This window comes from Pieris brassicae, chromosome 5, assembly GCF_905147105.1.
Source record: "Pieris brassicae chromosome 5, ilPieBrab1.1, whole genome shotgun sequence".
NCBI lineage: Eukaryota > Metazoa > Arthropoda > Insecta > Lepidoptera > Pieridae > Pieris > Pieris brassicae.
Window position 1 is genome coordinate 12,145,468 of NC_059669.1, and position 15,232 is coordinate 12,160,699.

The window sequence follows — 15,232 nt, forward strand, 5'->3', positions numbered from 1 at the left end:
ACTAAAGATCATTTTTTTATTAAACCTACGATAAGCAGCTTGAGGCATATTTTCAACCAGTTATCACTAATTAAACGTATATTCCTCAAATTTCGTTATCGGGAATTTCTATAGAAATTTCGAGGTCATAAAAATCGACGAACAACGTTGAGTTCGAGTGAAGCTCATAATAATAACATTCAACGGGAATCAATCAAATGGGGATGGAGTGGCCATAAGAATAACGGAATCAGGGGTCACTGGTTATTGTTATGTCTTATGTTAAAGATATAAAAATGTTACGACTTTTCTATTGATAAAGATTTGGTACGTGATTGCTTAATAATAACAGTTGTAACTAAATCGATGGATGAAAACAAAGTGTATTGAAATCAACCTAAAATGTTTATAATTACAACAGACACGTTTGTACTAATTACTCGAAGCCTTTTAGTTTTACCACGCTTTATAACGTATTTGGAACCTGCTTATGCTTAAAGATAAATTTTTGTTTATGCGCACTTAGTACTTGTTCATCAGATAAAAAATATTTGGTTTAAGCATGTCTTAAAATGCCCAATAGAGGAGTTCAGGCACCTCTCACTGGAATTCTTCACGAATATACTATTCATCCACAGCTTATATATATTCAGTAGTGGGCTGTCAATCAATAAAAAAAAATTGTTAGGTTATCCGCTATTTAATTACATCTATGTTTGCCATAATTGTCGGGTATTTTAGTAAATATAGCTTGTAACGTATACTGTAGATATGTAATGTCGTAAACATTAAAACAATCAATAAAACAGATTTTAAAATCTAAGATGCTACTTGAATATTGAGTTGTTGCTGTTGTTGTATTTAAGATTTTTTAAGATTAAGGCCTTTTAAGATTCTTACAAAGTTAAATAATACACTGCACAGGGCATATAGCCGATCCAACTTTAAACAAAATTGAGACGGTAAAACGCTAAACCCAAAAAGCCTAAAATATCCCTACAATACACGGCTTGAACAAAAACTTTATTGTAGCAGCTTTCAAATTTAAAACTAATGGCAGTAAAAGTTTCAATTATAGCCAACCCCTAATGGACCGAATTTCATTTCCAACTTTACAACTGCTGTGATTTAATAATGTGATTTCTAATAAAAATATTACTTTGTTAACAGATACAGTGTTGTATATAACTTGGATATTTTATTATTATTAGAGCAGTGTTGGCCTAGTGGCTTCAGCGTGCGACTCTCATCCCAGAGGTCGTAGGTTCGATCCTGGCTGTGTAACAATGGATTTTCTTTCTATGTGCGCATTAACATTAGCTCGAACGGTAAAGGAAAACATCGTGAGGAAACCGGCTTGCCTTAGACCCAAAAAGTCTACGGCTTGCGTCAGGCACAGAAGGCTGATGACCTCCTTGCCTATTTAATGATTAACAAATGAACATAAAACAGATACAGAAATCTGAGGCCTAGACCTAAAAAGGTTGTAGGGACATTGATTAAAAAAAAATGTTTTTATTATTAACGCTCGCTATTTTAACGTCCCGTAAATAGGATACAGCGGACACATTTCAGCATCTATTTTGTTGCTCTTATCACTCTGATTAGCATAGAATGCTAAAACTAATAAAGGTTTCACTAGATGGCAGCACTATCTTATTTTGTCTAAGCGATAAAAATAATTTGTATACTTATTACAAAATAACAAAAGCCGAGTAAAAAATGTAGTAACTGAAAGAATTTTATCAGCCCTTAAGCCTAATATTGGCTGGAATTTGCTGCGATCTCACGAGGCGTTCGCCAAATGGCCGGAGTTTTGTTAATGGTCGGCAATAGATTACTTCCTGGGTTGTTCTCAAGACATTTACCTCTGATCACTTCTATTACTATATACCCTCAGTAATTACTTGAACTAAGATAAAATTGTTGATGCAATTGCTTTTACGTCAATTCATATATGTAATAAAAAAAACGGTGGCGCTACAACCTTTTTGAACCTTGAATCTGTTTGATTCAGAAATCTGAAACCCAGACCTTGGTCATTTGTCAATCCTGACACATGAAGTCGCTTTTTTGCGCCTAAAGCCGGTCTCCTCACTATTTTTTCTTTCACCGTTCGAGCGAATGTTAAATGGCCACAAAGAATTTCCATTGGTTTAGCTGGGCATCTAAACTTATGAAGCCTCTACTGCTCTATATGTAAAAGAATTATCAATACAATAAGTTTTTCAAAGAAATGAACTGCGTATAAACTCTATAGAGATTTTAAGGTATATTTTAAAACCTGTGAAAAGTTATCTTCTTTGTCTCAGTTTCCTAACTCAGCCACTTACACATTCAAATCTTGTACTATTCAATAAGAATTACTTATCTGTTAACCGCCAAAACCGTTAAAAATAACCATAATAGTCTTTTCATCCACATTCATGCGTGTCGCCATTTGACGTGACCATTCCAAGGGATTCACAATAAAATGTTGGAATTAAGGAAAATCAAGGAATATCGTGAAAAAGCGCCTTTTATCAAAAGTAAAGCCTTATACATTAGCTGTATTGTAGAAGTAAAAGGATGACTATCGTATCTTTGAAAGGGTACCGATTTTATATTGGAAAAGATTTCTATTTCGTTTTTATATGATTGACCATCTGTCTGCTTACTTTTACGAGAAATGAAAATGTTTTATCCAATATAGGTGCGATAATATTTCACTTATATGCCTTTCGATTATATGAAACCTTACCTTACTAGACACAGATGGTGTAGCATTTTTATTAACACTGTATCATCCAAATAAGGTGCAGATAACGTTATAAGAAGAAATATCAATTATTAATCTAATTAATTGAGAAGAAATCTGAAGTAGTAGTGGTTAAGCAGGAATGGCATTGTGTGTTCACCCTCCAGCTGTGCAGATATATGATTGTTCTTCTTATTGTGCTTAGTCCTTTCGAAGGTTGGTTTGGCTACTTTAATTATGGATGCCACGCTTCTGAACAATGACTTGGTACCTTGACCAGACCATATATGATTCTATCTGCTTAATAAACATTTGCTAGATGAAAGAAAAACGTGAGGAAACGGGTATGTTTTACCCAATAATTAGTGAGATACTTGAGTCAGGTCTCATAGACTTGTAACACCACTGTGTTAAAATGTGACTTATGAATAATGTCTATATGTCCGCATATCAATGACATTTTGCAACCTGGCAATACTCATTGCTATGCGGTTGATAGGGATACTATTAACACTGGCCGTGTAGGTATTTCTCGGGCAGTTGTCAATCAGTACTGGAACAAATTGATGTCTAAAATCGAAACCCAGTTACATGGAGTCTCGGACTTGGGTCGACTGAATCTAGTGCAATTTAACCCCAAGAAGACATGCGTTTTCCACTAAAAACACCCTTTTTCGACACTCCTCTCGTCCAATAAAACTCTCCTGAAAGCCATGGCCAACATCAGAATACTGGGCGTTGACATATCGAACGACGTTTAGTTCGCGGTTATTTGGAAGATGAGACGGTACTTCACTCCGGGTAATCGCTTGTAACTGTATAAAGCGCAAATTCGGCTCCATATGGAATACTGTTTTCGCCTTTCAGCAGGAGTTCCCTTAGTCCCTTCCACTCGACCGTATTCAATTGTCGAATAGCTTGATCCCATAGTGTTGCTTAGAGATGTGGAATTCCTCTGCATTTTCCTTCAGAGAGTGGTCATAGGAGTTGTTCAGATTAATACGCGCAGCAGAGTTTCATCATTGGACGTCGAGGCAGTACGAAAAACTACCCGTATTACCTCGGCATCTTTCCACCACAACACATCGTTATTTAAAGCAGTTTTTAGCGCGCACCACAACTATGTGGAACTGCTAACTGCTGGAGTATTTCCGAACCAATTTGGTCCTACAAGAGAAGAGCGTACTAATTCTTAAAAGCCCTCTGTTATTGAGTGTATATTTAGCATACTACTTAACATAAGTTTGCCTTCCTGTCTGTTTGCTCCCTATTCCATAAAATATATGAGCTCAAAACGGGTTCAAGTTAAGTATTTTGTTAAATTTATTCGTTAGTTTTAAGCACAAAATGTACAACTTTCACGACCCGCAATTTGGTTCTATTATTCAATACTCGACAACACACTATAGACGTGTTAAACACAGCATCAGAGCGCATTCCCAGTAAATTTACATTGTAAAGTGGACGTAGATAAGTCTCCAATTTAACTGTAATCGCTTATTTCCTACCGTTCAGCCTTACAAATCTGTTCAAGTTTAAATTCTGGGAAAATTCAGCTTAAAAATGGTGTCGACGTAATTAAAGAAAGTCGTTAAAACTTTCCCAAGCTAGACTAATTAAAATAAGTAATTAAAAGTGAAGATTTATCTTAACTTTTATGAATAACAGCCATTTCCTATCGACTTCGGGAGTTCACGGTTCTTTGGTGAATAGTGATGAAAACAATTATTACTCTGCAATTTATCATAGCTGTAATTACTGAGATGTTGTGGTATTTAAGCATTAAGTAATTTTAATGGAAACCTTATTTTTTTCTTATAAAATCATAATGTCTTATGATATAGCTGCTCGTTATAGCTGGCCAGGACTGGTTAAGAATTGGCATTTTTTATAATATTACACATGTAACGAAAAATACTATATTTTACGTTGAGTTTTAAATATAATTCTTACGCACATACGCCAAAAGGGGTCCATTCTACAGAACATATAGAAACGGAATAACAAAAACTAACAATCATTAGATATTTTTTTTAAAGTATTGAATTAAAACGGCTATATTATAAAGCACATGTAATATATTATTATAATATATCTATAACAAGATTGTTATAGACCATATCTTGTCTTTTCTGTGTGAGTGATAAATCTCTTTAAGTAGTATTTCAGATACGACATAAAAATTGTTTGTAATTAGATAAACGTTTGATAATGAAATTTACTGTAAATATAAAGTGAATAGTTCAAATACTGCAAGAGACAGCATTAACATGGTAACATTTCAATAGACGTTAACATATCAAATTGTTATCTGTTAAATTAATGTGGCGGCTGTCTGTAGGTATCCACGGGTCAAGCATTCAAAACATCATGTATTAAATAAGCGCTAGTATCTATTAAAAAAGGTTTCGTCTTAAATTTAAATACATAATTGTGTTAATTAAACGTATTGTGTCCCCATATTAACAATTCGTTGCATTGAAAAATATGACGTAACTGTGCATGATATTTTATTTGGTTCGAATTAAATTAATTAAGTCAAACGTGCCTCTCTTTAAATTTTTGTATCAATTCAGCATCTGTTTAATTTATATAGAGGGAATAATAATAATTTATTGCAAGAATATGGTACAAAAAGGTGGTACCATAGTAATTTCGCATATTCTGCCACATACTATGGCGCGCAAATTTGTCTTTAAAGAAGTTTTACATTTTACATTATTAGTCATATTAAAATTGATTAATTGTTATATAATTTGTATCGTATATATCATATCAAATGTTATTAAATTTATATCAACTACAGTGTTTCACGCAAATAATCATTTATTGAGTAATACATTCTTTCCATAAGTAATACGCCAAGTCGATTTTTAAAGACTTTAGTCGGAAGATCTTTTAATTCTTTTTGTAAATTATTGTAAACCTTAATAGCCACACAAAAGGTGTTTTTTCTAAACAGTTCCAGATTGATTTTCGGTACAGCCAATTTCTCCCCATGTCTACTTCTTACTTCGACTACTACATTCGACTTGAAAATATATATGTTTCTGTGCACGAATAAGGACATTTCTAAAATATAAATACAGTACAGTACAGAAGTAGGTGATCAGTGTTGTCGACGTGTATCTCACTCAAGAATTTGATGAAGAGAGAGGGAGCTCACGAACCTTAACGTAGTAATTTTTAAGATTTAAGTATATCTAATATTCCGGATTTAATATATCCTCTACGATTTTGTTGTCATTGAAAGTGAAATAAAAAGCGCCAACACACCATCTGTAGAAATACATCGTATTAAGTTGAGGTTAATACGAAATATTCGTTGTTACAATGAGACTACGCCAAACTTTCAACTTATGATAATAATAAAATCGTGTTAGACTATTTCCAGCATTACACCAGATCGTATCAGAAGTTCAATATTGCTGAGCGTTATTGCAAAAGTATTGAACTACTTTCAAAGTTAATCTTTTATGTATCTTTCAATTGTTTCCTTACGACGCTAAGTAGAAGTGTTTTGAGAAATAAAAGTAAAATTTCTGAAGTGACAATAATCCAAAATTAGTTAGTTAGTAGATGTTTCACTAACAACTGCTTAGTGTACGTTCTCCAAGAATCTAGGTTGGTTTTCCGGCGGAAAAATAGTTTCAGGATAGTAGTAAGGGAGGTTAGTTTAATGAAACAAAAGCAGAATATGTTCGCTTTATGCTGCGGAGTTTGGAACGTTAAAAAATAGATTAGCACTATTATGGAAAATAAATGAAACGAAATTTTAATCAAGATGTCCGTTTTTTACATTGAACAGAGTTTCTAAGTATCCTGTTATGTTTTAATGGTTGTGTTGTGTAATATTCCTATATTTGTAAGTTAATAAATCGATGAAGAATTCATATTCAAACTCATTTATTCATTTAGCTAACACAATTTACACTTATGATCGTCAATAAAGAAATACATATGAAATGCTTATAATTTTACATTTACTGCCAGTTCTAAAATCAAGGGCGCAGATCGGGCATGTTTTAGCTAGACAGACAATCCGAAAGCAATGACATTTAAGCGAGTATGACGAGCCTTGGAATGTGAACTTGGCAGAAGAAAATAATAATAATACTAATCTGGAAATGCAGCAGAGATTCAGTCGCGTTACCTCTTTATACTGGAGCAAATCATATCCATCATCATGTATTGAGTGGAACTTGTGACAGAAATAGAAGGCGTGTGGTTTGATATTAAATGTTTAATCCAAATAATATTACAGAAAATTAACTATATATATCGTCATAGTGTAGAATATAATTAGAATCCTCCTTAAACATTAACCCCATTTCCGTTATTCTCTAAAATGTCACCACAGATACGAAGATTATGTCATTTGACATCCTTCCGTCGTGTCAAGTCTTTGAAATTAGGTTAGATCTTAATCGAATGGCTTCATTATGTCTCGCAAATGTCAGACAAGAAATAAATTTAATGAAATATTGCGATTATAGACGCTTTTTTACTTTTCTAAATGGATTTCAACTTAAATGAGCCTACAAGGTTTAGTTATTTAAAAATGAAGCTCGTGTATTATGATTTTCGAAAGGGCTAAGCCAAGGGCATAAGGAAAATATAAAGGTATCTGTGAAGTTAGCAGAGCACAAAAAAATAGAGTTGATCGGAAAGCTGGCACAGCATTTTATGATTATTAAAAAAAAAACTGGAGTTAAAAGTCGAGAACTCTTTATAAAAACTATCAGGAACTATAGAACTATTGTGTTTGCTGCCAGAACTCTTATGTTTTGTGCTCTGCTGGTAAGTGCTCTGCCAACTTCACGGACACGGTGTAAACTGTTAGTACGACGGTTATTTTGTGTATGGAAATTATTTTTATGACGTACGAGTTAAGAAGTAATCGTCCGAGAAGGTTATTACTCCTGATATCTAAGAAAATTCAGTTTGTTGTTAGCAAATGTTAATCCACATTTATGTGTAACTATAGTTTATTAGTGTTTCTACACTTGGTTTGAGTTTATGGGTTTATGTATTGGGTTTTTACAAATTACAACATCTTTGTAAGAGAACTAAGAATACTTAAGATTAATACTCGCGCATGTGCTATCGGCATCTGCGCTTGCATTGCATAACCAATTTCGGTCACAGTGACTAATTGAATAGGGCAGAGCAGGGGATGGTCCGCTCGGTGTATTTTGCCAACAATATATTTCCCTTCCTTTCGCATAAAAGCGTAATTCAAAACGGCAACGTCTCCTGTAATAATTGACATTGGGAACTATCCATTGTATTTTTACTATATACAATATGTACTTTTTTGTAAAAACGAATAAACATTATTGTGACCAAAAACGGCTTAACAGATTTAATTAAAATTACGCAAATCTTTTAAGATCGTTGAGCTCTAAAAAATTATCACGGCAACGGGATTAACTACGCTACAGATTTTAACACAACAAAACATACGCAGGACCCACAGTATAAACACTTCCACTCTTAGAGCTAGTATGAAATATTTAAAATGGCGTGTTTTAATTTGAACCCAGGGAAACTTCATGATCTGTTGTCGAACGTGCCACTTAACTAATGAGATAGTTAAGTATTAACTATACCATCTCCTTGGCACTTAAAATATGTCGCATAACGTACGTTGAAACCAGTCAATGAAATTGTAGTATGACATAGACTATAAAATACTGTAAGCAAAATAAATATTGAATCTCCATGGTATCATCATAATGAACATAGTTTATTTTGAGCGAAAATATCATATGCCTTTATTCACTTTTAAATAGATTTCAAATAAGATTTGTAATCCTATTAAAATGGAACGTTACCTTCGCTTTTGGCCCTTTAAATTTAGTATTTTCTGAATATTCAAAATCGTAAAAACAATAGGAACCCTTAAAAATGTACTAAAAAAAGAATAATTATTTTATCAACGCAATAAAATCTTTGTCGAAATAAATGGGAATTGAGAAAAGAAAGCTGGCTTTGTTTTACTTAGATGTTATCTACAAAGAAATGTTTCATTATGTTTTCTCTTAATTTTCTGTCAAGGACGACTGACGGATTTCTCAATGGTGATGTTAAAAAGGTAACACGAATAAATAATATTTTTTTCATGTTATCTTTTTTTTACACTTATGAACGTCAATATGTTATATATTTTTTTAATTACTACCAGTTCTGATATTGGGGACCTGGCGGTAAACACACATTCACTCTTTATATGGCAAAGAAATTTGTTTGACAAGATGCTTGTGAGAAGTTGCAACCATTACACCATGCTCCACATGATTTATTGGATTAATTAATCAATGAAAAATATGGGTAATTTTCATACAACTTAGGTCCTATTATAAAATATGGGTTTGAAGTGTTTGTTACCATGGTTCAGTCTACTCTTTATACATTTTTTTCCTACAGTTAAGTTCACAAAAAAGAGTGCGACTTTAGTTGAAATACAATCTAGCCTATACAATAATTATGGCTAATAAAATTACTCTTCCCTGTATACAGCCCAAAGCTGATTGCCATATGTCCTCACAGGCATTATCACTCGTTTATAAAGTAGTAATTTGTTATGTATTGACAGGGCCCTCCTATTACTCAGTACATTTCTTTGTATATAATATCTAATTCATTTCACGTTTCTATCGCAATATAGCATCTAGGTCATCTGGTCATCTAAGGTTACTCTTTATAATAAGCCAGCATTAGATATGTAAGTGCTACTTTGATTATAAATCTAAGATTACAAAGAAAACTACAAAAAAGTTAAATACTTATTTAAATTTTTAAATGTGTAAGTTGTGGTGCGGAAAATAGGTATTTTACAAACACATTTTCATCCGTTTTATTAATATTCATGATATAAGTCACTTGTGCCTATCACACGTCTTCAACAAATCAATGAGTCTCAGGATCAAGAAAAAAATATCAACTATACTTACTACATAAACAGACGTAGAAATTTGTTCCATTGCGGGGTTACGACTTCATTTAAAGTAGAATTTATAACATACTAAACTTGTATATAGAAAGAAATATATAAAGATTTACGCTTATCGGTCAAGTAAATTTTTTGCACGGTAAAATAGTGTTAAGGGCATTAAAAGTTTTCACCATACAAAGCCAGTTCGATTCTCAAGGGTTTGTTATTTATAGTTTTACTTCGGCTACTGGCCCGCATCTCTTTAAAGCTCGTACATACGATGCTAAAGTTTCCATATAAGTAGTGAAATAGGTTTAGTTACAAACTTTATTTCTTACTGAAGTTCCGCATACGGGTTTTGTTTTATGTGTATATGAATAGTGATGGCTGTACTAACATTATACAGCTAATATTGTGTAGCTCGAGATACATACTCTGTGGTGTTGCAACTCTTTTTGTCTAAAACAATGTGTTTGTCGAACAAATACTCATCAGAGTGAACTCTATTATCCGCCTTTGGCTTTCGTGAAGAGGATTATCAACTTTTGTGTGGATGCTATTACGAGATACTAATATTTCCGGTTTTGGTTCTCTATTATGAGTTGAATGATTAATCGACCTGCAGCACAGTTTCATCACTGGACGTCGAGGCAGAATACGAAATTCCACCTGTATCACCTCGACATCCGTCCTTCCACAATTGAGCGTTATTTAAGTCAGTCCTGGTCGCGCACCACCACAATGTGCACCAGCTACCCACTGAAGTATTTCCGAACCAATTTGACTTAGGGTCCTTCAAGAAAAGAGCGTACTAATTCCTCATAGGCAACGCACTTGCCAGCCTTCTGGCAATGTCCATACGCAGCGGTAACACTTTACATCAGGTAATACAGCATTAATATTGTTTAGTGTTTAATTTCTCCTCTTTAAACGTTTTAAGTAAATACTTACGAGTTTTTACGATTTAAAAATTAGAAACGTAAATTTATGTTATAATTTTGGTGAATAGCATTTTGGATTTCTAATAAAACAAAGAATGTCAACATATTTCCTAAAATTATAACTTTAAAAATATTTTTTCCTCTTCAAGTATATACCCTGCCTTAATATCGCCCTCGAGACATAACTTTTTGCATCAACTTTACCTTCCATTTTGTTTTATCACCATTATTTTCGAACAATTCACCGGATTTTCCGAGTTTTTCATCCAATTTTATGAATATTTTTCCTAAACTCCACGTTCATATCACGTTTGAAAAAATATTTTCTGAATGTTATTTCCCAATTTAGATTTAATTTGTTTTTGTAAATATATATTATGGAATCATTTAAAAACGTGAATATTTTTCAGAATTTCATAATGAAAATAAAATATGATATATATTGCTTTTCGCACATTAGACCTAATGTAAAATATTATGTTTCATTTAACAACACAACGGTATCATTTTACACTTTTGTTACAAATAAGGGTATTATACGGTATAGTTTTACTTTAGGGTAGTCCGAATGTTGCTAATTTAGTATTTTCTTTGCTTAGATTCTTACATACATATAAAGCGTCTCTCGGTCATCTTTACCTAGTACGTGTGCAACTGTACGTCCTCTTCTTCCAAATACAGCTAAATCCATCGATAATAAAAATTATATGACTTTAAAATCACACGAATGTAATCACACGGCCTAACATAGTAAACAGGATCTATTTATGTTTAAAAGGAAACAGCTAGTTACATAATATAGTTATACGATTTTACTAGGTCTCCAGTAATTAATGCTGTGATCAAACGTTCCTTTGAGCTTTTGCTGAAGCGTTGCAATGTTACTTGCGTGGTAAACATTTTGTACACGGTATTTTAATATGATGCAATGTGGGTTAGTAATATGGTGTATTAATTGGAATTCGGTTTAGAGAGTAAATAGGCTTTAAAATATTGTTTTTTTGGGACTTAATAACAATAATCTTTTTCTAAAATATTTTCAACAATTCCGTTCTAATTTTCTTTCTTACTCTTGCTTCCGAGATTTAAAATGAAAAAAAAGCAAAATAATGATACATTGAGTCCAGCCATTAACTTAATCTTCAGTAATCTTCCTCCTAATATTGTTAATAATAATCAATGGCGCTACAACCATTTTAGGTCTGGGCCTCAGATTTGTATCTGTTTCATAATCATTTGTTCCATTAACAAATATAGGCAAGTAGGTTCAGCCTTCTGTGCCTGACGCACGCCGTCGACTTTTTGGGTCTAAGGCAAGCCGGTTTCCTCACGAAGTTTTCCTTCTCCGAGCTAATGTTAAATGCGTACATAGAAAGAAAATCCATTGGTGCACAGCCGGGGGTCGAACCTACGACCTCAGGAAGGAAAACCTTTTTAGGAATATGATTAAACAGTAACAAATATGTTTATCTTTAACACGATTTTGTATATACTCTTAAACTTTAGAAAGATTTCATATACGAAATTTTTTGCGTACTTTCGTGAATTAGGATTGTTTATTAAAAAGTATGCAGTAAAAATATTATTTGATAGTTTCAGATGACACTACAAGAGCAAGATGAGGATACGACGAAAAATACACGATAAAAAATACAAGATACTTTAAAGGATGGTTCAGTGATAAACATGATAGAAGACGGTAGCCGCGACTCAAAGCGCGCTTACCAAAAATCCGAAATAATTGAAGAACCTAATTGCTGCTTTGAAGCCATCGACGATACCAAACTCTTCTGCTGCAGATGCGCTCACAAGAAACGAGCGTCACCTCTCACCTGTCTTGCGATATGCTTCCTCGTTCTCACTTACAACCTCCTGGGTGGATTCCTCTTCCTCGCAATAGAAGGAAATACAGTGATAGAAGAAACTGCTGTAGCGGAATCGAAGCCAAATTTAAGTTCACAAGAAAGCGGTGACTTGCGCTCGAAAACGGTGGAGAAGCTCTGGTCAATAACGGAAGATCTTAATATTTTGTACAAGGAGAACTGGACGAAATTGGCTGCAAAGGAGTTGATGGATTTTCAGAAGGTTCTCATGAAGTCGATACATGGCGTCGAAGTTGGTCAGATACACTTCGATGACGCCGAGTATCGGTGGACATTTGCTGGCAGTTTTCTTTATGCCCTGACGCTAATTACTACAATTGGTAAGTTGTTATCATTTTCATGCATTTACTATAATTTTTAACAAGTACTTTGACCAACTATTATTCATTACTTACATTCGCCATTTGCTATATTTATATGCTTACTAATATAATATTTTATAATGTTTAATGTTATTTATTATTACTAATATTGATGTTTAAAATTGAAGAGTGGCATAAATATCAAAACATTATTTTGCCTCTACTGGAGTGATATAGCTGTTAAAAATGTATTGATTCATGGACGTTTAAAATCTATATGAATATGTTTTTATTTTAATACAAAGTATCTATTTTCGAGGTATTTGAAAATAGGAAATTCGTTTCTTATATCTATATTGGCTTCTACAATTGTAAGTTAAAGAAACTCCTCTGTTACTTAACTTTTACCTTTTTCATATAAAAAAACTCCACATAAATAATCTACAACTTAATGGTAATATACTATTAAGAATAAAACATGTGAAGTAATTTTACAGGAAATGTTCTTACTGTATAAAATATTTTCACAGGTCATGGTAACGTGGCGCCGAAGTCGTCTACGGGAAAGATAGTGGCAATTGTGTACGCGTGTGTGGGTATACCGCTCATAATGCTCTATCTCTCCACCATCGGTGAGGCACTCGCAAGGAACTTCCGTTCCCTTTACTCCAGAATGTGCCCATCGCGTCTCAGAAGTGGAGACTTCCACTCAAAAGCCGAGTGTTTGCGCTACACCTTACCAGTAGCGGAGTGCGAGAGAAACGAAATGATTTTCGATCGTCAAAAACGAACACCTTTCACAGCCGCCCTCAATCTTGACAATTTTAACAGCGGTTATCATTGGACGTGTCGGGACCATACACGAGTGCCAATTATTCTTAGTTTACTATTGATTGCCTTGTACATAGCATTAGGTACTTTTATATTCCATTCAACGGAAAAGTGGAACTTTATTGACGGCTGTTACTTTTCATTATCAAGCCTCGCGACGATAGGGTTCGGTCATCTTAAGCCGGGACTGTACGCCAGCACAGTATCAGCAAAAGCTGAGGACATTGCTGTGGGAGTGTGTTGTATCTATATATTGGTGGGGATAGTTATAGTAGCAATGTGTTTTAATTTGATACAGGAGGACATGAGCGTAGCCGTGCGTGGCTTCACCGCTCTGTCGATGGGTAGCGCTAAGTCCCGAGCAGTACACAGTGAAGCGTGTGATGAAAAGATAGCAATGGCTGTCGTCTCTTGACACAGGGAGACGGCCGACGGGCCGTCTATAAATTGTCACGATAAACGACCCCAAGTTACTTTCAAAATAGACAGTTCGAATCCGACAAAATTCAATAGTTTGCCAAGGAGGAAATCTACGGCGTACGGCGAGGAAAGTTTTCAGAGGAATACGCCAGTTCGCCGTTCAGCGGGTCACGTTGATCGATGTATAGAGTACTTTGTGCCAAGAAGTCTGAGTGAGTTTAACTTAAGTGGGACGGGTGGTGGGGAGTTCTGTACGGTAAGTACTTTTGGCGACAAGAGCCGGAGAGATCGGAGGGATAAAATGGTGACGTTTGAGGACGATCGGTCTGACACCGGCCGCACACTACCGGACGATGTGTTTATGTGACTGTACACACACATAAGTATGTTGAAATAAACACCGTTTATTACTTAATAAAGTTTTACACTTATATGTGGTTTAATTTACCATCATTGACTGTAAACTGAACTCTGAGATCGAATTTAAAAATTTACTACTTTTACTTATATCAAAAAACCGAATTGTAAACACATAGTCAGTACAATTCATGTTGAAGTTATTAACAATTACAATTTCTTTTTATCGTGATTTAACTGTCACTTAAAGCAAATCACAACATAAATTGACTATTCCGTTCTGAATCTTGTTACAAACACAATAATAGTGAGTTCACGAGATATTACAAGTTTCCAAGTAAACCAAGGAACACAGCATATGTGTTCAAAGTTCAAACGTGATATTAAATCGGAGATGTCCCGATAATTCCACAAACATGAGTCCCGTGGGTCGATCGTCAAGTAGGTTAATCTGCCGTCGGATCCTCTAAGCAGCGTCCACTATGCGGTCCAAATTTATGTAACTAGAGTTGGTAAGTACAGATGATTGGGATAATGTTTATAGGTTACGTTATTCGCGACCTATAAACTGTCTGTTTTATAGCAAAAAGTACTCTATGTTGCAGACTTTAATATCTTGTTTCTCATATAAATCGTTTGTGATGAAAAAACCTATGTAGCGGACTTAGTATCGTATTTACTAAAGAGAAGTAACTTGCTTATATTCATCAAAATGTTTTAGTCAGTATAAGAAATCAACGATCTACTCTCTAAATAAGTATTTATGGAAATGAATGTCATAAAATGTTTAAATATATCTTTTATCGGTCATAAACGCGAATTAATTATTCTAACTCAACATTTAC

At 34.1% G+C, this 15,232-nt stretch overlaps 1 protein-coding gene across 2 annotated transcripts in view; it reads left to right on the top strand.

Moving 5' to 3' along the window:
* The window catches only part of LOC123709812 (TWiK family of potassium channels protein 18-like), a 44,671-nt gene extending 30,210 nt beyond the window's left edge, over positions 1-14,461 (top strand). Inside the window, exons 2-3 of one of the 2 annotated variants that reach the window (XM_045661373.1) lie at positions 12,188-12,797; positions 13,310-14,461. In XM_045661373.1, the coding sequence (XP_045517329.1) occupies positions 12,281-12,797; positions 13,310-14,025 (1,233 nt within the window). In that variant the 5' untranslated portion in view covers positions 12,188-12,280 and the 3' untranslated portion in view covers positions 14,026-14,461. The remainder of the gene's footprint in view (positions 1-12,187; positions 12,798-13,309) is intronic. The other variant, XM_045661374.1, reaches the window with a different exon arrangement.
* The last annotated feature ends 771 nt before the right edge of the window (positions 14,462-15,232 follow it).